The sequence below is a fragment of the Anoplolepis gracilipes genome, chromosome 3 (assembly GCF_047496725.1).
Source record: "Anoplolepis gracilipes chromosome 3, ASM4749672v1, whole genome shotgun sequence".
NCBI classification, from domain to species: Eukaryota; Metazoa; Arthropoda; class Insecta; order Hymenoptera; family Formicidae; genus Anoplolepis; species Anoplolepis gracilipes.
In genome coordinates, this window is record NC_132972.1 from 5,442,165 (window position 1) to 5,466,581 (window position 24,417).

Sequence of the window (24,417 nt, forward strand, 5' to 3'; positions counted from 1 at the left end):
AATGGGACAATAATGAATATGGTGTATTTAGATACCTTTCGTTAAAAGGATAGAAACTCTCTAAACATAACATAAATTAATAACACCAAGTTCGAAATTGATATACTCTTCTAAACATTTTGCTACATATTTATTTTTCTATTCTTTTATGTAGCCTATACTGAAATAAGACAACTTGAGTTTTATTCTTTTTTTCTCTTTCTGGAAAGCAAGTGCCAATTGATAGGTAAGATTTTGTACGATTCCTCTCTTTGAACGTTCCGAAAAGAAATTAAATACCAAGCTGTTAAGCTTGAAACATGGCAAAAAGGGAAAGCTCACATATTTACATATGTGTAGTTAGTGAGTGCATTGATACTAGAGGCTCTCGGAATTATTATTACTAATAGTACTACTAGTGCTATTTCCTCTATGTGTATCGAAATATTTATTCTAAAGTGCTACAATATATTCTACTTTTTTGTATAATTATATAGGGGAAGATATATATAAATATATATTTTTAGACTTGCGATTTTGCCATTGTAGCGTGACGTGAATTTAATGTTTTTGAATTGGATTTTTCCGACGAATCCATTATATCCTTATATATCTTTATTACATTCTACAATCGTATCGTGTTTGTCGATAAAAGAGTGTGCTCCTTTTTTCAAAAATGATCAAATTCTATGTCGGATGCACACAAATATTACGAAGCGTCGATATTCGGTCCACGCCATAGATCAATGTTCGCACAAATATACGGAAAGAACGAAAAGATATTACAACTCAGAAGAGTAATGATAACGAATTTTGCGAGTCTTAATACGATATAAATCGACCTTCTCGCCAAGTATCCAGAAAATGTACGCTCGAAATCGAATAATGTTCATATTTTTTTAATGAGCGCAGAACTACGAACCTTTAAAGATTAAGCTGCGTCTCGCTTTATACACTTTGTGTAAATCGTATACTAAAGATACGCGAGAAACGAATATGCTGAACGAAGCAAATTATTATTTATTTATTTGATTTTAATTATTATTTATTATATCGCTCCGCTATATGTATTGATTTTGCGGTAGTTAACGAATACTTTTTCTCAAAGTATTTATTTTTATAAATAATCGCACGAGGAACGATAAGGGACGTTAATTGTAATATAGAGTCCACCATGTAAATCTCTAAACCACAGCTGCCATTTCTCGTATCACATTTTAAATAGCCTTATCTCTTTCTCTCTATATATATATATATATCAAAAGTGACATCAAAGTCATCTGATCATTATATTATTATTGTTTGAACCATCGTGAAAAGTCATTCTCTCTCGATAAAAATACTCGCGTGTGAAATGCAATTATTTTTATTGGCGAAAGTATATTGTAAGCTTTTTTTCCGTTTCGCTTGTTGCGCTTTAATACGCTTCTCGATGTTCTCTGTCTTTTTTAAAATGTTTTTTTTTTCGGTAATTTCTCATTCCTTTGTGTTTCTTTCTCTCTTTCGAGATATATATTGGACACACAGAAATGACTAATATACGAGAAACACGCGCCAAAGCAGAACGCTGAACAGTACTGGAACAGTATACACTAAATAATGAAAAACCACCAACACGCACACGCACTTCCTCACATGTACATGTACACTGAACAAGAAGAAATATACGTAATCAAAAAGGGAAGCCTATATCTTGAAACATACGTATCTGATACCAGGGTATCCGCAAAAGAATTTCGAACTTTCAAAGATGAAGTTCAAATATTCGGCAGATAGCAAAGTCTTCAAACACTTTGTTACTAAACAATTGTCAGATAAATGAATACACATTATCATTTATATACGCGTAATTGTAATTATATTATTATTATTATTATTATTATTTTACAGCATTTGTAAAATTGCGACAATTCGAAAATGGAAGCCTTACTAAAAACACGGCCGCCTCGCGTTGCATTACATTTATTCAGCTATTATTGCATACTTGTTTTGCCCATTTCATCTTCCTAAACTAGATTAATAACAAATAACATTGTGAAACAAGAATATCGGGGAAAATAAAGAAATCTTTGAAAAAAATCACATCAGAGTTTATCTTTCCTTAGCTTCGATGAAATGTTTTATGCTCGAAATGTTTTTCTTGATGCTTTCCTCGAAGAGTTTGTATCGATAAATTAAAATATAATTTCACTGGTTTATTTAATGTATTTAAAAATATCTACTTATCAGAAAAAGACTGTATTAATGAATCATCTTATAATTAGAAACATATACAACGAATGTGTGTGTGTGTGGTTAAACGATCCTTTTTTTTATTTTCAAGTATAAAAATCTTCCATATACACAGATTCGACATACCAGACTCGAGTCGACGAATGGATCGAGTAGAATTTATTTATTTATCGACATATCTCTTTTACGAAATAAGATAAAAAGGATTTAACAATCGCGCGTGAAAATTTACAGATAAATTAGCGCTTGTTTACGCTACACGAAAAGAACGTTATCTTACACACTATTCTCTTATATACGTAATTCTATTAATATTTACACAAAGAGACTTTAATGATAATATCACCGCTTTGTGCGTTTTCGCTCGATTATATATGGCTATTACACGATTGTACAAAAAGTACACGATATATTTTATTAGAATAATCACACCTGAAAATAATCCTCTATAGCATCACCGACTGTAGTAGTGAATCAGTTTCTTCGAAGAGGTAACGGAATTAAAATTTTTTAATAATAAAAAGAAGAAGGATTTTATATATACATATGAGAGAAATCTGTTAATATCAGAAGTGTTACATTGTATTATATTAGATTAATATTAGTCGAAAGATATTTAGAATAAAAATATCTTTCGGGATGAAAAAAAAAACTTTTTATTTTGCCTTTTCAATAAAACTGATTCAAGTTTCTTCGAACGAATAATGCAGTTATTTCACGCTTGTTTTCTAACATTGTCATTACAATTCTTGTATAACAATATAATCATAACATCATTTTATTTGATTTTTATAGAATAGTTTCGTTTATCGTGCTGCGATGACAGCAAAGTTTAAAAGTCTAAAGTAATATTTCAAACTTTTGCGAGAAAGAAAGGTGAATCAAAATAAAATTTATATAAATTTATTTTATAAAATTAGAAATATTTTTTTCTTAACTGCTCTTAGTTTTAAACCGAAAAATTTGCTATTGTTTAAAAATGTCTGTCATGTTCTCTGTATCAGAAAAATGTACAGTTGATAATCGGACCACTCGACAGTCATACAATTTTCTCAGTAAGCTTTTTCTCACAAATATCAGAAATAAATTAAAGGAAATATAATTAGATATTATTTTGATAATATAAATGTGTTAATATAAGATCAGGGTGTGTTCAATTCTATTGTTTAAACTAGATATAAAAAAAGACGATTAAAAGTCCAGTTGCATCGACATTCTCAATCTAATTTTACAGTCTAATTTTTTTTTTGATTAAATAGACTTATTCGAACAAAGAGAGTTCTATGTGACAAGTGTAACCAAAATAACTATCTTATGTTAGACTGCCGAGTGAATTAAACGATCTTCAGTCCTTGCAACCGAGACCGACGGACCAATTGCAGATACCACCGACTGGATCGAAGGTCAGCCTGTCGGGGCAGGTGTACTCGGTCCCGATCACCTGGCCGTTCACCATACGCGCACAAGTAATAAACTTTTTACACGAGTACGGATGCGGAAAGTTGCCTTGATCCAGGCAGCGTATGGTACCTTTACTCGTGAGAAAGAGCTTGCTATTGAAAGACTTGCCGATAACGATCGGCACCTCATCCTCATAATAATCGTAGTCGAGCACCGGCGGTCTTCTGGGTCTTGTGGTAGCGTTCAACGTGGGCCGTGTGCTTTTTGTCTTGGATCTCTGACGGTTCCTCAAGTCTGCTTCATACCTTGAAATCGTCCTGTCGATCGTCGGATCTGTTCTAGGCGCTACGGTGGTGCTTATCTTGCGAATTGCGGCGTTCCTTAACGCCGTTCGACCTAATTGTGTGGAACCTGATTAGTCTTTGCCGCTTAGACGTAAGTTTACCAGGGACAAGCGGGTCGTACGTTGATGAGACTGATTTCCCAGAATGAGAGAGAGCGACGAAGTAGAAAGAGTGAGATTCATTAGTGAGATGTCAATCAACCGAATGATGAAAGTCAACGGCTGGATAGAAGCTGAAGGACGAAGGAACCGAGAGTGTCTTAACAATCTTGTGAGGAATGTCAAGTACACGTGGGTAAATTGTGTTGTCAAATCTGCCGATTTAGAATGAGTACTGAAATATTAGCGAGAAGTACGAAATAGTTTCTGAGAAGATTAATCCTTTAATCGATCAACGATTTAGAGTCTTTCAAAGTCAGTCGAAGGATTTACGTCATGTACTGTTTATTCTATCGATAGCATGATTCATTGATTAATGATTAATTCGCTTAGCAAAGCAAATGATGAACGTGACCGAGAAAAAAGAGAAAGAAAATTAGAAAGAAACAAGAATAAGTGCATAGAAGTTGCACTATTATTAGTATGTAAATGAATATTGATCAATGACAAATCAAAGAGAAATTCCGCGGAATTATACCACGCAATCAAAGAAAAAATACAGTAAAAAGACAGATAAAGTAAATGTCATGAGAGAGACATGACGCGATGAATGATATAATTATAGTCTACCGAGATAATGACTTTGTTACGAAGACTTCCTATTTTTAAATTACGATCTCTTGTATAATTAGCATCATATTTTAACACAAATTGGCAATTTTCAGGAGATTATCAAGGTTATCATCGTTAAACGGAGACAGTTATCAGAAGTAACCCAATAGAAGAAGCGGGCCGTGTTGCGGTGAATCGAATGAGTATTGTTAGTTGAAACATATAGCTAGTCCGTCAAAAGAATAAGGCTCACAATATAATGATATGGTATTTTAATTAAATTAGAAGAATTAAGTAGTCGGATGGCGCAGTCTCTAGTAAATATAATGTACCAGTGTCTGGCGACGACGGTGGGTCCGCTAAAGTCACCGCGAATTCTTGGGCGCGGATGCTTTGATCGGACACATCTGCCTTTTGATCGTTGTGGTTGCTGGTCGATCTGGTATCCTCGAACGATTCTAAAAAAATATTCAAAAGACTTTTCGAAAAACTGAAAAGTGAGCTAAAAAAATTTTAAACTAAAATCTAAATTATATATTTATAATTATAATTATAATTATAATTATATTAAATATATACAATAATATCTAAGAGGATTTAAAAAATAACGAATATTATTTTTTTGTGAACCTACCGACGAGGTCTATCCTCGATGAGAAGGTGGTCTCGATTGGTCTACCACTTCGGTAAATAGCCACTGTGCTTGGAAAGCTGTTGATTAGCGGAGCGGCTGTCGTCGACTGTGTCGTCGGTTTTCTGTGTCTATTAGAATATGCTGATTTGCGACTGAGGGATCCACTGTTCTTTAAGGAATTTACCTGTTGGAGTAGTAATTGATTTACTATACTTATATACTACACAAATAATGCAAAGCGACAGAGATAAATTAATTATTAATTATATGAATCACTTATGAATGCATACACATGTAATCTAAATGTGCTTGCAATTTCGAATAAAGTAAGATAAAAATTAAAATAAAGAGAATTGAGAAAATCTTCAGATTGATATCTCAGACAACACAAATAATTAAAAATATCATCTTCTAAAAATTTTAAAAACACTTAAATTTGATCTTTGTTAAAGTATATCTTTTGAAAGATTATGTATATTTATGTCAATCTTTTTCTTACATATCTTTATCCGACTTCTCTTAGATATTTATGGTTTTTTTTAACTTTCTAATCTTTTAGTTGTTATTTAAAATGTCTAAAGAATTTCTTAATTTTCATCATCTTTTCGGTTCTAAATTTTTTTTCCGATTTTTGTGTTGTTTGAAACGTTCCGCGTGTTAAGACATATTAATTATTGATCCAAGCGTTAAAAGATGTTTAAAATAATGTATCAGAAAAAGCGGAATGTTGACGTTCGCGCAGAAAAATGCGCGGTACGCTTTTTAAAGAGAAATTTGTTAATTTATAATGATAAGAAAAATTAAAAGCGCGGATGAAAATGTTCCTGGTCCATTCACATTTCAAAGTGTTTACTCAGAGAGAATAATCAGGTTTCTAAATTCATGTTTCGAATTCCATCCCCAGGTAAGAATGTTTCTAATAACCAGAGAAGGAAGAGCATCTTCGTAGATAGGCAATGCGATGATAACGTAGCAGCGTAAAGGATGATCATATAATTTCTCGTTTCATGAAAAGTATTTTGGTTAGATCCAGCGAATGAGCGATGATCGAGAGACCTTATCAGGTAGATGTTCAAGAATTAAATTATGGTTATAACCGATTCCTTCCGCATTAGTCGATCATGAAGATATCGTTGGCCGATGTAGTATATATCAATTAGGCACCAGAAGCAGATTCAGAAGAGGAGAATGTTACATTGAGTAAGAGACATCTTCAGCCAGGTGATTTTGTTCAAGCAAAGACACTAATGATGATTGTCTCTCTGCATTTGCTTCGAGAGATCTTTCGGTTAGCGACAAGAGGAGACGGCGGCGTTTTTCGTTTTGTTTTCGCTTTAGTTAAAGCAACATGCGATCGGTCAAGGAACTACAGTTATCAAGGCAAAGCGAATCTTCAACATAAAACTGCACTGACCTCGAGTGAGGGTTGATCAGTGTCCTCCTCGGCCAGAACAACTGTCTCCGTAGTTTGCAGCTCCTCGGTGTCTTCCAGCCGTTCGATTGTCGCCTCCTTTCTTCCGTATTTAAAATGCGTTATCATTTTTTCTCGGTTATCACCTACATGAAGATTACTCGAAAAATCTTTAAAGTCGGAGTGCGCGCTTGTTTCTTCAGCTATCGAGTCTTTTTGCTCAGACTTGAATTTGATGCTTTTGCTTATCTCTTCTTCGTCGAAACGATTGACATTCGCGTAAAAATTACTTGAAAAACTACCTTGAAGATCTTCATCGGTTGAATCAGAATCCGTCTCTTTAGCTATTGAATTCTTTTCCTCAGATTTAGGTTTAATTCTCTTTAGCACAACTCGTATCTTTCTTCCAGTTTTAGATTTGATGGGAAAATTTTTACCGCTTCTAAGATTATTTGAAAAAGCGCCCTGAAGACTTTCATCCGTAGAATCAGACTCTGTACTGGTTTCTTCGGTTTTTGCCTTCTCCTCTTTGAATTTAGGTCTAATTCTCTTCAACACAATTCTTCTGCTTGTTTTTTTCTCGTCAGATAAATTTTCATTCGTGTTAAGGTTACTTGAAAGATTATTTTCAAGATTTTCATCAATAACATCTGTACTTGTTTCCGCAATTGTGGAATTAATTTCCTTATTATTAGATTTAGATCGAACACTCTTCAGTAAAACTCTTATTCTGCTTCCTGTACTTTCTTTATCGGAAAAATTCTTGTTCGCTTGCAAATTTGTCGAAAAATTGCTTGGAAAATTTTCCCTGACTCTATTTGATACAATTTTCAGTCTTCTTTTCACATTTCTTGTTCGATCATGTGTAACCTGATCCTCAGTGGTATTCTGAACAACGACAACATTCTCGTTGGGTTTGATAGAACTACTGATCGATTCAAAGTTAACTCTCGCTCTCCTCTGCATGATTCTTCTTCTGCGATTCTCTTCAATCACTTTCGAAGTATAGCCAATAGGTCTTCGTGGTCGCTCGCGATTCAGCGTGACTCGATGCCGAGGTTGTTGATTAACTGTTTGCTGTGTTACTACAGGTCTTCCGAGCCAATTATTCGTTCGATTTAAGACGCGACGTCTAGAGGTTTTCTGACCTAATTGATCATCGAGTTTCGAAGTCTGATCTTGTTTTCGACTTTGTATAGTTCTTGAAGGGGTTTCCTCGGAAGCTATTCTTATTTTTGGAGTCAAAGACTTTTCACTCGTCATTTGTACAGAACTCGGTTCATAAATGCCCGTGGTTTGAATTATAGTGTTTGTCGCGATCGATTCATCGTTAGTCGCGGAAAGTGTCGATTTTTTTACAGTCGCTATGTTAGTAATCGGTGTTACGAGTGAAAAAAGAGTTGAGGGAGTTTGCGTAACCGTTGATGTCACGGAATTATCGCTCGTTTGGTCCGAGAAAGCAGTGGTCGACGACGTGGAATTGGTACTAGGAAGAGCTCTTGAAATAGAAGTCGAGGTAAATATTGAAGAAGTTTCGAACGTCGTGGGAATTTCGGTATTTCGTATAGCTTTTGCAGTTGTCGTGATGGCTGCTGATACTTCAGAATTACTGCCAATATTTAAAACATTTGGATTTAAATGTATCGTGGTAGATTCAATCATTAAAGTTGCGGGCACAGTTGAATTTGATGAAGTTACATCGGTGCTTGTAACGAAATCTTTGGACGAAATTGCAGAACTAGTTTTAGGTAAACTCGTAGTTGTCGAAGTGTCAGTGATTGCGAAAGTAGAAGGAACGTTTGAATTTGTAGACGTAATTATATTAGAATCGGTAATCGTCGGAATAACAATTGTAGGTGTAGTCGTAGTTAGCATATTTGTTACAGTTACAGGATCTGTAGCCGCAAGATTGCTCGTTGTCACATGCGTAGAAGAAATAATTGTTGACGGTGAGGTACTAGTAGCAGGAATTATTGTAGTTGCTGGAATGACGAATGCAGGATGATTTGCAATCGTACTTTTAACTATGCTCGTAGCGGACGTAGTTGTGATTGTAGGCTCAATGGCGATTTCTTGCGTATTCGTTGTTGGAATCGCGACTGATAAAGTGGATTCGATTCCCGTGCCAATAGTAATTGTTGGTGCAGTCGTAACTGCAGGATCAGTCGCAATTGCATCCGTGCTTGTATTTATTATCGGAATGGCAGTTATAGCGGAATAATTTGTAATTTTATCTTCAGCGCTTACAGTTGCAGGTATAATCATATTTGTAAAATCAGTGGAATAATTTGCGATTGGAGAAGTGATTTCAACGCCAATACTCGTAGTTACGGGTATAATTACAGAATCATTTGCAATTGCGTGCGTATTCATGGCTGTTGGAACAGCAGCCGCGGAATAATTTGTAGTTGAAGAAACTGGAATTTCAATTTCAACGCTTTTAGTCGTGGATTTAGTCGTGATTGTGGCTTGATCACTTGCAATTATAGGAGTCTTTGCAACTGCGATAGTCGAGGATGGTGTGGTCATAATTATAGATTCGTTTGTGGTTGAAGGCATCGGAGTTACGCTTGTAAAATCGTCAGAAATCGTTGGAATAACTGTAGCTGTAGAATCATTCGCTATTGAAGCGATTTTTGAGATTGGAGGAGTTGTAATTACCGAGTTTGGCAAAGTGATCGCTGCTTCTGCATTTGCGCGATCTTTCAAATTTTCGGTCTTCAAACCGTCAGTTGAATACTCAAAATCGCTGTCAACATTTAACATTTTGGGAGATATCGTAGATTCGGACACAATTAATGGAATTGTCGGTACCGTTGAAATCGCGGCGAATTTATGCTCTGCCAAAGTCAATGTCAAAAGGATCTCAGAGGTTGTAGGAGCGCTTTTGAAAATACTCGTTGTAGTTGAACGAGGAAAAGCAACGTCGTCGATTCGTTTCTCGGCTTCCTTGATCGATGAAAAAGCAGTTCTGTTTCGTTTTCTGGCCACTATACGTCTACCCGTCCACAACGGAGAACTAGCCTCCTTATATTTGCTCAAGGCGAGGGAGATTCTTCGTCTTGTCGACGTTGTAGGCGAAACGGCGTAACCATTAGAAAGAGGTGTCGTATTTATATAATCGAAATTACGTAGTGATTTTTCTTTTTTAGAAGACACATGTTTACTGATAGGAATTGTAATCGTATAGGACTTTGTGTAAGTCGAAGGATTCTCGGTATTGTCAGAATGTTCCGAAGAGATCAGCGAAGACTCGAACGTGGAAGATTTCTCTTCGCGATTATTGTTTTTAATATCATTTACACTGTCATTGAAAGCATGTTCTAACTCATTCTGATCGTTATGAGCGACAACTTTGTCGGTTACAGTATCATTTATATTATCATTGCGTTCTGATTCGTTATTATGAATGAGAGTGACAGTCTCGTCGGTGGTAGAAATGTCAGGAGTTAAAGCAGTTACCGTCTGCTGTTCAACGGAATTGTCGATCGTCGTGTAAGGTGACGTAAAGTCAACCGCCAATGTCGATGATGGTGGATCATCGTCGCTTCTGGTGACATAAAAGCCACGCATCAGCGGACTGGAAGTCAAACTGACGAGAGGGATGCCGCGCATAGTTGTCGGTCTTAGATACATCGAGGTCCAAGATTTTTTTTTATCCTCATCATCTCCCTGAGTAACAGGGACGTTTGTGACTAGAGCTCCTTCCTCAAGACTGACATCTGTTCTCTTTGGAGTGCGAGATCTCGCTTTATTTTTCGAAGCTTGCCGCAGCCACGTGTCTCCGGTCTCCTCTCCGATTATGTCTCTCGTTGATTGCTCTCTGTCACCATCGTCTGACTCGTTTGTTCCTTGGAACAAAATTTCTTCAACGTTTTGCCGGCTAATGTCGTTGTCCACGTCATTACGCAACAAGTGCAAGAGTGCTGAAGACGGCGTTGTAACGATATGATCGTCGTAGTAGTAAGTCGTCGGATAACCAATCAGTTCCTTGAGGGTCGGCAATCTGATAGTATTCGAATCGGCGACCTGAAAACAATCAAAACAAGGCAGCGCACTTTAATGCGAGGATCCTCAGAGATCTCTTTCATTCTTTTCGGCTTTTTAATAATTTTTTTTTCTTTGCTATCTCCTTCTCTTTCTCTGTCTTTCTGTCTTTCTGTGTGTGAGCTGCGCCAGTTTTGAAGGAGAAGAAGGAACATGAAGAGGGAAGCTCTTTGGTTATCTATTAAAGCGCCGTGAATGTGTCTTGCTTGCTGCGTTAATTCAGACGATAAGAAGTCATCCTGGATCATCGATAGCATTTAGCGATGATTGTACTTGCGGTAAGTAGCAGTACATCGTCGAGAGAGTTATCAGAGGATTTAGTCAAGGTTCCTCTAAGAGACATAAGCGGATGAGGAGATGTTCGTTATGATTCGTCATTATTGGTGATAAAATAATAATGCGTGAAGATTATTCGGTCGTCGGTCATCGTGAGCTAGCGAATTCTTCCCATCATAATGGCATTTGTTTAATGTGTTCATCTCTCAATCTTAAACATGATTAATGCTCGTAAAGTGCTATATACATTTATTAGTTCCTAATGTAAAAGTCTATTAAATCTCTATCGTTTTCGCCGAATAAATCGATGATTGCGATGAAGTTCTCTTAATTAATTAATTTAATGGCTGCTTTTATATACATTGTCGATATCGGTTGCAACGTTTATTAGTAATGACACTTTTATTATTTTGCGGAGCTCTTGCCGGCGATCAAATTACTAAACACCGACTCGATTTCAATGGTCGAGGGCTCTTGGGACTCCGTGGTAAATCGACCATCATAACGAAAATTGAACTCGCTCTCAATCGGCAGAGTGGACCGCTCGACGCCCTGACGTATCTCGTTGATAGATTCGTCGTCAAATCCCGTCACCGAGACCAATGAAATCGGGGTCGTCGAAGAGAACTGATCCGCTGGTATTCTCGTGGTCGACGTAAGCGATGAATATTTGGTCTTGATGAGGATCTTTTGCCGTTCCGTGGTGCCAGATTCCGTCACAGAGGTCACCAATCGGGTCACTGACGGCTTCGCTGTCGTGTAATCTGGATCGATTAGATTCTGCGAATCGAAAGGATCGTTGCTCCTCGGCGTTGTCGTCCTAAGTAACTGCTGTTTCCGATGGAAGGCATCGGCGGTGTAATCGAATTTTTTCGCTGGTATCAGGGTCTCTGTGACCGCCGCTTCCGTGCTGGTCGACGACGGACGTTTCGAGTACAAGCGCGTTCTAAAATATTGCCAGGTACTCGAGGGTTCTGGATTCGATGTTGATTCTTCATCGGTTTTGATGTTATCACTATTTAGGAGCTTGTAACGTGTTCGCGGTTGTCGAAGACTGGATTGTCTCAGCTTGGTTTCTTTGGTTTCCGGCGTCTCTTCGGATTCTTCAGACGCGGAATCTAACGGCTGATATCGTTTGGGCGATAAAGCCTCTTCAGGATCAAAGGGTCTCTTTAGAATTATAGGAATCTTATATCGCGGTCGAATCTCTGACTTGCCCGTGGTAATCGAAGTCGATTGATACGTTGTGTCTTCTGTTTCCGCGACTTTACGGTCATCAATATTTTCGATATGATTTGAAGAATTGCTTATCTGGCTTCTCGACGAGGTTGTAGTATAACTTTTCCAGAATTTCGCAAAATTATCCGAAAGAACATCCGCAGAAACCGATTTGTTCTTCAGGGTTGTATCTTCCGCAACTTCTTGTTCAATCAAATCGCGAAATCTGTTATTTATATCCTGCGTTTCCTCCTGATATTTGACATCATCGCGTGGTACGTTAGCAGTGGTAGAAGAAACCGGATGACGTCGAGTGAAGAAATTATTTCTGCGTCTCGAGAGAGTCTCGATATTACTGTTTTCCGTTGACGATGTCGCGAGAGGAGTCGCATTCGTTCCTGAAAACAACACAGGGTTCTTGCGAATAAATTTTTTACGCGCGTATCTCGATTCAAAGCTCGGTCTGGATGAATCCGATTCCGTTGTAAATAGTCCTGTAGTTATTTGGGCTCGAGTGGAATCTGGTTCTGATGTGGACAGTGTAGTGATTATTTGCGTGGACAAGTTTTCTGGTTCTTCTGGTACTAACGTTTCTTTTAAAAGTCCGCTGCTTTCAGTATTATCGATCGTATCTGTCGCCAGCGTTGATTCTATCGTGGTAGCTTCAACATTTATCTCGCTCGTCGATTGATATTCTTCATCGGCATATGAGTTAATCGTCGATATAGCGGCGCTGCTGAAAGAATCGGTAGCTTCTTTGTTCGAAATTGTAGTTTCCGCCGCGGGAATTTCCCAAATAGTCTTTGTGAAATCGTCCAGGTCAAAATCGGTCGATAAGGTGGCTTCTGTGATAGCTAGAGTCGAGTCTTGCATTTCCCTCGTGAATCCTGTAGCAACTGGCAATTCTTCAGCATCCTTATTTATCGGAGTAACTACCGTCCGATCAGTAGCGATCGTCGATTTTTCAACATTCTCGCTATCTCTTATCACAGATTCTGGAAAAAGACTCGAGTCTTCTAGTGCTTCTTCCTCGACTTTAGTTGAAATCGGCGACGAGGTGTCCAAAAGTGGACGTTTTCGCTTTATTACTCTTCGTCTTCGAAACACTTCAGATCTCTTTTCTTCTTCTGCTTCGACAGTATTATTCAATGATATTGGTCTTCTTCTCATAATAACTTTGCGTCTCCTCGGCGCTTCCGACGTACTTTCTGCGTGTTCGGTGACGATTATCACTAATTTAGGATTAAACTCGTGAATCTCGATGTGGTCGGTCGTCGTGGCAATGGCGTCATCAGATCGATCACTCGCATCACCATCGATCTTGTTGCTGGAGGCAGTCGTGATGTCGATTAATGCGACCGGTTTCACGTGACCGTATATAGGTTCAATGGTATTGGCTTCAACGGCAGAATCAACCTCTTGATCAACAATATTTGTCAAATCATTTTTTTCGATTTTATCACTTTCCGCGGAAGTACTTGATCCTAGAACTTTCGGCGTGATTGATGCCACATGGTACGACTCAACATTCACTTTTCGCACGAACTCTTGTGCATTGTTTGTCTTTGTTTGCTTTGTTCTGTCATACAACTCGCGATTGACGGTCGGCCTTCTAAAGACTTTGATGTTTGTTACCTTATTATTCTCTTCGTCGTTGCTTTCAGATCGTGATCGAAGCGACGAGTTTCTTTTGCGACTCTGAGTTATCCTGACTATTGGACTGTCGTCTAATTCGTTGGTTTTAGTGGATTCCGTGCTGCTGACTCTGTTGGGTCTTCGATATTTTCTCTTGGTATCGCTGTCAGTGATTGTACTGACTGTCGTCGAAGTCGTCGTTCTGCCCCTTTCTCTGTATCTGGGACTTGGAACGGAGCTCGTCGAAACATCTTGTATCCTCGATTTTGACGTCGGCGGGGTGTACCTGCTGGATCCTCTACCGCGCGATCTACTTGAATCTTTGCTCCTAATCGTGGAAGTCTCCGCTCGTGGAACGTCCGCTTGCTCCACCGATTCGTCCTCGGCAACTCGATTAGTCGGTCTCGTTCTTGATCGAACTCGTCCCAGAAACGGACTGGACGGACGCGTGGCATTTCGCGACGATATACTCACCTTGGATCTACTTGACGGAGCGCTCGTCGTTGTCGTCGTCGTTGCTTCTGATGAACTAAATCTTCGTCTGGTGAAGCTAAATGGTCGCGGCTGTGAAACCGTAGCGATCGTTGACTTATTCGCAGACGCTGTCGTCGTCTTTACCGTCGTCGTTGACAGGGTGGTCGCCGGCAGCGTCAAGATTTCTGTCGCCGAGTCTTCCACCAGTTTTACCGGGTCCGTGGTAGAACCGGTAGTGTCCACTTTAGGGCTGACGCTAGATGGATTTTCCGGCAACGAGACGCTGATGACGGTGATGACTTCGGCAGAAGTGGTCGAAGTGGTCGTCGTGGGTGTCGTCGACGCTGAAGTGGTCGTACTATCTGTTGTACTAGATTGTACTTCTGAGTATTCTTCCAGCTTTGTTGGCAAAGTGGTTATCTCCGATGTAGATGTGCTAGATAAATTTTCCGAATTTTTCGAAGTACTGCCTCTAAATCTTTGTACGTTGGAGTATCTAAAAGATTTCGAGAATAATGTGAACTGTATAGTGATACGAAAAGTGTTACAATGAAAAGAAATGGCGTGTATAGGAACCTAGAATTGATCGTTGGCAAAGCTTCGTTTTTGTCCGTTGACAGATCCACGCCTGCTAAATCATCTTCCTTCTCCGAATTCCTAAAGTTATAAAGAGATAATTTTTTCATGTGAAAATATTAATATATACATAATATATATATATAATATATATTATGATAATAAATATGAATATATTATGTAATTATATATGTTTTATTATATATAATGTACAAAAAAAAACTTATCGATTACCTGAAACCTGAGCCATGATTTCGGAAAGACTTCGATGTGTCAAAGCTTGCTTCATTATTCTGTTTTCTAAAAACATTATTACACTATGATAACATAATATATTATATAATATATTACATTATGATATGTATACATATTAACAAGCTTTAATGTTATAATAAATAAATAATAGAATATAAAGCATTCTTTTATCTCAATAAAAATATCGATATATTTACTTCGAGACGTAGGGACGTCGTCTGCGGGTCGGTCTTTCCTCCTCGACTTCCGCTTCCTTCTTTTCTACGTCGTTTTCAGTTCTGAAAATTTTAAGATAATATAAAAGATGATTGGAAATAAAATCAATTATTTTACCAATCATATTATCGTCATACTTAGATGTCGTAGTAGAGGGTCGCGATCGACGAATGTTCACGTAATTTGGCGTCACTCGTTGCGTGGACGAGCTCCTTTCCAATGGATTGCTGATAGTTTCCTCCTCGGAGGAAGCTACATCAGTATTGTCGTCATGTTCCTCGTCTTCGTCAATCTCTTCGTTTTCTAACGGTTCCTTCGTGACTGATGATCTAACATTAATATTAGTATAATGTAAAAAAAAAAATATATAAAAATATATGTTAATTAAATATTTTTAATAATATGTCCCAAATATTACCTATTAATAACGTTAATTTTAATCTCGATTTAGAATTAATATTTTTTGAGATTATAATTAGAAAAAGTATATATTAAATAAAAAATATAAGGCGACTGACTTAGATCTTTCGATAGTGACATATTCAGGTTTCTGCGACCGTCTGAGACTCTTCACTTCAGGAATATCATCTAAGCCTTCGAATTGTGCTCTTCCTGGTCCGTTCACATAACTAGTTTCCGAGGATGATAATACTGGTCGTTGACCATTGCCGAATCTGCTCGTCTGGCGATTCAACACGCGTTCATACAAACTACGACTAATCGTAGCCGGAGTAATGCTTTCACTGTCCGATTTAATGTCGGAATTCTTTTCTTGAAGCAATAATTGTTTCTCCAGCTGTTCTATTCCGCCTGTGTATTATATGAGTTGACAAAGTTATATATTATAAAACTATATTAATATATTAAAAGACTATAAATAATAAAAATAATATAAAATAATATAAAAAAAGTATTAATAAAAAGTATTAATAAAAAGAGAGAGTTTTGATGTTGAAGCAAATGATTCATATAAGTAAAGGAATATTAGGATTATATACTTGCCAGCTTTTTTGATGAGATCGATCAATTCCTTGATCACTCTCGGATCTTCCTCGTCTTCGCTATCGCTTGTTCTCTCCGGTTCGTTTGGTTTCGTCGTCGTTGTCGTAGTCGTTGTAGTTGTCGTGCTAGGTCGATTTCTAGTGAGCGTCTTATATACGAGAGGTTTCGTCGTCGTCGTGGTCTTTGGTTCCTCCTTCACCTCCTCCTCTTCCTCACTTTCCTCGATCTCTTCCTCCTCGTCATAATCTTCCTCTTCCGAATCATACTCTTCCGATTCAGCCTTTGCAGTCGTCGTGCTGTGCAAGTAAGTCGTTCGACTGGTCGCGGCTGTGATGGGGGATCTAGTGGTCGAGGCGACTGAAGATGTCTTCGACGTCTTAGGACAAATCACATTGCGCGGGTAATCGCAAGAGTCTGCCCCCTTGTTGAACACCAAACCTGCGAAATTTTAAGAAATACTATCACGGATAAATAAAAAATTTCTATTCTAATTACATAGATTTAGTAAGAAATTATGTGACGAGTAAAAAATTCAAATTTTTATTACATATACATGTATGTTTATTTCTTTGTTTATTCAAATTTCTTATCTATATACAAATTTTGTATATATTTGTATATAGATAGACGCGCAAATTTTCTTGTATATATTTTGTGTATAATATATATTAATATTATTTTAAATATTTTCTGTTAATTTAGATATAAGGAGTTGAGATTGGAGATGGATATATTTAGTGTTAATTGTGCGGGATTATTATTTATAGAAAAATAAAATTACCCGAAGGACAAGTGAACTGATGCGCAACCACACCAAGTCCGCTTGGACCACTGTCGAGACACCAAAAATATTTCTTACAGTCTCGAGGATGCGGGAAGAAGCCTTCGTCCTCGCATTTAAAGTCTATAAAAAATAATGCTCTTTAAGTTTACGTATAACAGAGATAAAATTTTCATTTTCACATTTAGATTCGTACTCTCTCAAGTAATCGAGTCACACTAAAAATATACATTGATTTTCACGAAAACTCACCGGTTCCTGGATCAGGAGTGGTCGGCGGTTCAGGAGTCGTCAGCTTGTTGCTCAAGGATCCTTGGTCCTCGTCAGTCTTGTTCTGTCCTTTACGTCTAGACTGTTTTCTACGAGAGCTATGATCGGTGGGGCTGTTTCGCGTTTTACTTCTGTTCCGGTTTTTTGGTCGCTCGGTCTTCTCTCTAACTCTGAGGGTGTTCTTACCCTCTATGTCCTCATCGGACGACGGATCGTACGATCTTCTTGCTACTTCCCGATCTTCCTCGTCTTCATCGCTCGGTTTCGATTTCGAAATGTTACGGTACTTTGGTCTTGAAGAGGGCGCACGTCGATTTGTGATCGGAGCCGACGTAGTGCTACTTCTTTTGCTATTTGTGCCTAATTTACGAGAACTGCTCTGAATACCTTGACTGCGAATCTTTTTCCGACTGTCCACTGATTTTGTATTCTCGATCGTATTCCTGCTACGCGATAATAATCATTTTTATTATTTTTTTTAAATTTAATAGAAAAATTAAAATTAGAAAAGTTGGTGAAAATAAAGAGACTAAACATTCTAAAAATTATTAAATCTACTAAACGTTCTCGAAATAAATTATCTTGAATTTATTTTTAAAAAAATCTATATTTTATGTTTGCAAACTTTTGTACTGTCTATTAATTTAATTTCTTAAGTTATAATAAATTAAATCTAAATAATAATACTATAAAAATGAATTAATGCGATAGCATTAGAATATTATTTCCGACTGTTATAAGCTAATATGTTTATTCTCAGCCATAATTCTTACTTGTTATCCGCAAGTAGAGCTTCCTTAGCAGCTTCGATCAATGGATAAGGTCGACCGTGGCACTTGCCACGGAAATCGTCGTTGTCTATCGACCAGAACATGATGCCTCCCAATTTCTTCTCGTTCACATATCGAGCTTTTAGTTTTACTATGTCTTCATCGTCGTATCCTACCCACTGATTTTCACTAAACGCGTATGGTCCCATGGCTTTCGGATTCGGCTGAACGACCTCCCACTTGTCGGATTCCGCTATATTCTCGCAAATCTATAATAATCTCAATATTAAATTTTTCTTGAATGTAATTTTTTAAATAAAATATATACTATGTATAATAATATGTATAAAATTTATATGCTTTTACAAATAAATTACATTAATACACATAAAAAAAACCTTTGATAAATTTGACATATATTACTTCATAATAAGCAAGATAGCCTTTCTCTCGAGTGGCTTCTCCTTCGACACCTGGACCGTCCGCTGGTGATCCAAGGTCGGTCGCCTCCTGGTTAAACAGCGTATACGAGCGACCGTACGTTGGTATTCCAAGAATAACCTTATCTGGAGACGCACCCTTCTCCAGGAGATAATTGATCGTGTAATCCTAGGCGATCAATCAAAAATTTTTAATAGACTTGTATGATAATGAGCAATAACGTTATAAGATTCTGACAAGCTAATTCTCTTACAATAGTCAACTCGGCATCATAATTATATTCGTTGTCCTCTTCCAGAGGATACAACGGCGAGTGATGATTAACAGCTGGCTCGTACGCCGAATGATAATCGTAAGAGAGCAGATTGATGAAATCCAAGTACTCGTTTAGCCTAGGTACGTCGTAACCCTTGTCTATGTATTCGATACCAGCGGGCATCGCCATTGATAACAGCAATCTCGGTCTTCCGGTCTTCGAGGACTCTCTCTCGAATTCCTCGTAAAGTTCCTGCCAATTTTCATAATTTATTATTTTTAATAAATTTTTATAATTCAGCTCTGAAGACTGAAGCAAAATCGCAATTAATTCTTCATCATTTTTGTATTTATCCATATTTTTCAAGCTATAATATAAATTTCTTTCACGTTCTCTTTTTCTTTATTTTTATTTACCAAGGTTTCCGCAAGAGATTTCATATTCTTTCTTCGACGCGATAAGAAACTGTTGGGACATCATACCTGCACCAGGTTGGCGTAATTGTCTTTATCTCGCGGTTTCCCGCCGTCTCTAAAAGCCGGATACTCCCAATCGAGATCGAGGCCGTCGAAATGATTTTGCCTGAGGAACTTGACGGCGTTCTTGACAAACTCTCGCCGTCTTTCAGGATCGGCCACCATCGGTGAAAATCTGCTGGAGCCCTCGTTCCAGCCGCCGATCGCCAGCATCGTCTTCAGATTCTTATTGTAAGTCTTCAGACCCGTAAACTTCGCGTATCCGCCTGTCCAGCGAGCGAATGTTAATCGTTAGAGTGAAAGTTAAATATCAGCTAAGTCATAGAACATGATGTATTCCAACTTTAATGATATATTGCGTTAACAAATAAATTAAGGATTTATAAAGGTAGACACTGAAGAATAGTATTTTTTTTAAATACAAGAATGTCTTTTGTAATAACTGAGGATAATATTTTTTAATACTCGACACTACTTGGTATTTAACATTTTCTTCAATTTTCCTAGAATACACACAATTAAGTTGCAAACTCTCTTCGCTCGTAATAAAATTATGAATATAAATCCATTGACAATTTTAACTGATGACTAATAATTGAAAAGTTTAATTTTTTGCTATAAATATCGTTGATCTATTCTTTTCGATGAGTTGATTGTTGATATAATAAGTCATTAATAAATTTGCAATTTAATATATAGTTGTATATATTGTAGTACATATTGTTATGTTACCTTTCTCGATATCCTGATATTTGTCGAATGGTTTCAATGCATTATCCTTTGTGAAACCTCCGAACGCGTAGATTAGATGGGTGCAAAGATAAGGATTTATATTTTGAGGAGAGAATTTTGCTGTGCCAGGTCGGTACACCGACCAATTTGTGTAATAACAAATGATTTTGCGTTCGGCAATTCCTGAAAGAACAATAACAATCAGGAAAAATATAAATTTTATTTTAATAAAGAAAAAACTTTTAGAAATAAGTCTCATGTTTTTAATAAAATATAAAAAATTCATTTTTACATTTTACATAACACATTTAAATATTTGTAATAATTATTTAAAGTCTTATAAAATAAGAGCATTAAAATTATTTTTTAATATATTTTAAAAGAATTTAATAATTACATTTCTTAAACATTTTGATTTATAAATATATTTATAAAAATAATTTAAAATCATATAAAATATTAAAAAATTTTTCTTTTAATTTAAATTCTTTCATAGTCTCTTTGTCTCTTTCTGAAAAGAATATAAGACCGTTTCATTTCTATTTGTTACTCCCGCATAATAACTACTCCCCTACTTTCAACAGAAGTCTATTGAATGAATAGACATCAATGATAAATGTATTCCGGTGCATTCAGCTCGTGCCAAGTTGCAAAGAATCAGCGGTGGTTATCTTCAATTTCTTTTAATATTAGCTCACGTTGCGATGGACACGTGTTCTGCATTTTCTCAGCCTCTGAATGCACATGCATATGCATATTAAATGAATGCGCGCGACATGCATTCAATACACGTTTCGCTTATACCTATATAGTATGCATATTTTGCGCACGCATGACACACTCACGCGTTAAACGCAGGGAGAACGCGTTAACGGTTGCGAGAGAAAACTGGGAGAAATTGAAACGCGATTGAACTTTCGTTTACGTGTACGCCAAGAAATATATAGGCTTCAACTCACGCGGCAAAGTGTTGTTAACCGACTCTAAAAAAGCACATTCCCGACACCGACTATATTTTTTTTAAATGCAATTTTATTCGGAAAAAATCATTTGGATATATGATTTGTAGAAAATTTATCGTACTAATTTTGTATTAAATTTTTATCGCTTTTGACTTTTTAACATTTTTACATTAATGAATCTCTGAAGGTAGAAGATTTTTTTTTTTTTAATAAAATATATTTAGTTCTGTTTATTTGCATTATTTTAGACTGCTTTTTAAAACTGACTAATTAATTTTAAAATTACTTTCTTTGATAATATTCAATCTGTTATAATTTTATAAAATAAAGACAAAAGACTATTATAACATCATATGATTACATAAGTAATCAGACCATATTCCAATATAGAAGATGTGATCTGACACTGAGTCAATCTAACTTTCTTCAGTGAAATGTTATGACGGACCATAACCCACGTAATCTGATCAAAAATAGCATTGCGAAAGCGAAAGATAGTATTACGTGATAGATATATTGTTTCCCGCCATCATCCAAGCGTCTAATTAACCGAATGCATATATCTGCGTATGCATAGAGAGAAAGAAAGAGAGAGAGAGCGAGAAGTATGCATCTCGTTGCCCTGCTTCGCACGTGCATAATCGTTCTCGAAGGCTGACTTTGACGGCTCGCCGAGTTCGCGTGTGTTTGACTACTCGTACTTTCGAGTTGCCGATGAATTATTCGCCGATGCTTTCACCGATCGTGCATGAAACGAGGCCGAATATCATGTAGAAACAATACGAGCAATGCCTGTGAATTAAGACCCGCTGTTGACCCTGACCAGGACTTTGGCGAGGTCGACGAAATATGTTCGATCGATCGATTAAAAACGATTTCAGCGAGTTTAATCAAAGACATGTCCACGTCCAAACACGATGTAATTCTCAAAATTACAGAGAAAATATTAAATGTTGTGCCACACACACGTTACTTAAAATTAATATTATAATTATATTCTAACTAGATTTAATATTTTTAATTAAACTATAATTTTAAGAAGGCAAGAAAAAGAAAATTCTATACGTATGTTTACGTAAATTATATAGAAATATTAATATTGACTGGCATTTTATTACAATTCTTGTTACGAAGAAATATGTCCGATCGATCGATTAAAAACGATTTCAGCGAGTTTAATCAAAGACATGTCCACGTCCAAACACGATGTAATTCTCAAAATTACAGAGAAAATATTAAATGTTGTGCCACACACACGTTACTTAAAATTAATATTATAATTATATTCTAACTAGATTTAATATTTTTAATTAAACTATAATTTTAAGAAGGCAAGAAAAAGAAAATTCTATACGTATGTTTACGTAAATTATATAGAAACATTAATATTGACTGGCATTTTATTACAATTCTTGTTACGAATAAATATTTACTTCTATTATATTTTATTTATCCATCTATATAATTTTATATATATATTCTATATTTTATTTTTTATTAGTTATTTCTATTGACTATTTATTATAAGAAAATAATTATATATTTAAAATAAGAAATTATCAACATAAAACTAAAAAATGTTAAAAATTATATTTTTTTTATCATTTATTTATATATATATTTATTTATTTATAACAAAGTTATCACATTTGAAACGTAAAATTGATCATAATAAGATGATACAATTAAACAATGATTATATATATATAATATCTCGGATGTGTACATATAACAGTAAATACATAAAGGTACGTAAATCCCAATAAATTAGACAAAAAATATGCGAGTTTAATTAATTGGAGACTCTGGATATAAAGTGTGTGCAACAAGTCGTACAGAGTCCGTAAATCTCATCATCTTCATGCGCCTCGCAAAGATCGCAAACAGGAATGTTTGAGATTCTCTTTCACTGCTCGATGCAGACTGACAATGTGTATTCATGATAGTCCCACGCTTTATATCGTTGTTATACAAACGGCATTTAGCAGCATTAAGGTACATAATATCGCACAGATAATGTCGAGGCTTATCCACGCTGGTTCGTGATCGCGCGTTTTTCCGGATTTGCCGATGGATATGAGAAAAATCACGACAAGGGATTCTACTATCATGATGTGAAAAATTATTATTATTAATGAAACAAATGCTTCAAAGTACAAGTCCCCACAATTTATTGTTTGTTTTTCAAGACGGTTTGAAATATTAGCACTTTACAAGCGATCCGTACGTCCTTTCGTTTTCCTTCGCGAATTCCACTCCAATTCTCTCACTCTCACAATCAGTTACAGCACCGTCGCTCTTGCACGCTTGCTTAGCACGGAAACTATTATTGTTTACTAGTTTCGCCAGTGAAAATTCTAGGATACATCAAATAAACACCTGTCGGATAAATTCTCTGCAATTCGTTTCGCAAGCCGTGGTTTACCTTAGAGACGTAAGTAAATGCTTTTCGAAATTTATCCCGAGCTATTGTTATTTAAGAATTTATTTTCAAGATGCCATTCTTGTAAATACACATATACACAAAGAGCGTCTGGTTATGTACATTTGTATTTGTACAAAACACAAAAAGTAATTTATTATAATTAATATATATAACTATACAAAGTGTTCCAACATTATTAAAAATGTAAATAAATATTAAATTAAAGAGCATCAAAATAACTTCTAAATTATGTATAAGTAATGAAAGAACGAAATTTGTTGTTAAATTCAAAAGTACAGATAAATAGGAAAACCTTATTTTTCATATAATTTCAATAAATTATATTTTAAAAGAATTTTAAAAGAATTTGTATATTTTTTTAAATTATAAAGATATTTAAAAACTTGGAAAGAGCGAAAAGAAAGTGACGTTTAATTATTTGCAAAAAGCTGATAAAATTTAGAAATAAATAATAATCAATAATTGAAAAAATTGTACACTTAATCGAGTGTCCTATATATAATTAAAAAATATAAATATGAAATCTTACAACTTTCTCTTACGCTATAGATTGTATTTTTATTAGGAAAGTCGTGGAGAGACTTACCATTTTGTATCGTCGCAAGTAAAATTCCCAAGCAGAGAATCAGCGATGCTGCTCGCATCTCCTGTAACGGAAAAAACGATGGGTCTTATTAATAATTCATCATCACCGGAGACGTATATAACACCAATGTGCCAAAGTGTGTTCGCTGAAGTGAGAGTTTCGCACAGATAATTAATTCATAACGAGTTCCCAACTTTGGTGGCGTTCAACTTCTCACGTGTTGCTAACAAATCAGTAACGAATCAATCTGGATATAGTTCAGGATAGATCGGTGATTTCATCAATAA

General features: G+C 36.1%; 2 protein-coding genes across 2 annotated transcripts in view; both read right to left on the reverse strand.

Annotated features, from left to right (window-relative positions):
- Positions 1 to 2,703: 2,703 nt before the first annotated feature.
- LOC140664329 (uncharacterized) overlaps positions 2,704 to 24,417 on the reverse strand; it is a 33,087-nt gene continuing 11,373 nt past the window's right edge. Inside the window, exons 2-20 of the mRNA XM_072889389.1 lie at positions 24,131 to 24,191; positions 20,137 to 20,319; positions 19,411 to 19,670; positions 18,926 to 19,180; positions 18,655 to 18,840; positions 18,235 to 18,500; positions 17,444 to 17,907; positions 17,192 to 17,314; positions 16,411 to 16,848; positions 15,927 to 16,218; positions 15,546 to 15,737; positions 15,390 to 15,470; positions 15,172 to 15,237; positions 14,938 to 15,018; positions 14,362 to 14,857; positions 6,715 to 10,740; positions 5,301 to 5,484; positions 4,999 to 5,124; positions 2,704 to 4,008 (exon numbers count right to left, since the gene is read on the reverse strand). Coding sequence (XP_072745490.1) covers positions 3,557 to 4,008; positions 4,999 to 5,124; positions 5,301 to 5,484; positions 6,715 to 10,740; positions 14,362 to 14,857; positions 14,938 to 15,018; positions 15,172 to 15,237; positions 15,390 to 15,470; positions 15,546 to 15,737; positions 15,927 to 16,218; positions 16,411 to 16,848; positions 17,192 to 17,314; positions 17,444 to 17,907; positions 18,235 to 18,500; positions 18,655 to 18,840; positions 18,926 to 19,180; positions 19,411 to 19,670; positions 20,137 to 20,319; positions 24,131 to 24,191 — 8,232 coding nt within the window. The 3' untranslated portion in view covers positions 2,704 to 3,556. The remainder of the gene's footprint in view (positions 4,009 to 4,998; positions 5,125 to 5,300; positions 5,485 to 6,714; positions 10,741 to 14,361; positions 14,858 to 14,937; positions 15,019 to 15,171; positions 15,238 to 15,389; positions 15,471 to 15,545; positions 15,738 to 15,926; positions 16,219 to 16,410; positions 16,849 to 17,191; positions 17,315 to 17,443; positions 17,908 to 18,234; positions 18,501 to 18,654; positions 18,841 to 18,925; positions 19,181 to 19,410; positions 19,671 to 20,136; positions 20,320 to 24,130; positions 24,192 to 24,417) is intronic.
- Positions 10,651 to 14,355, reverse strand: LOC140663520 (uncharacterized; the record flags this gene model as incomplete). The annotated part of the gene is made up of 1 exon (XM_072887750.1): positions 10,651 to 14,355. A coding segment is annotated over one exon (2,916 nt), but the record flags the coding sequence as incomplete, so codon positions are not given.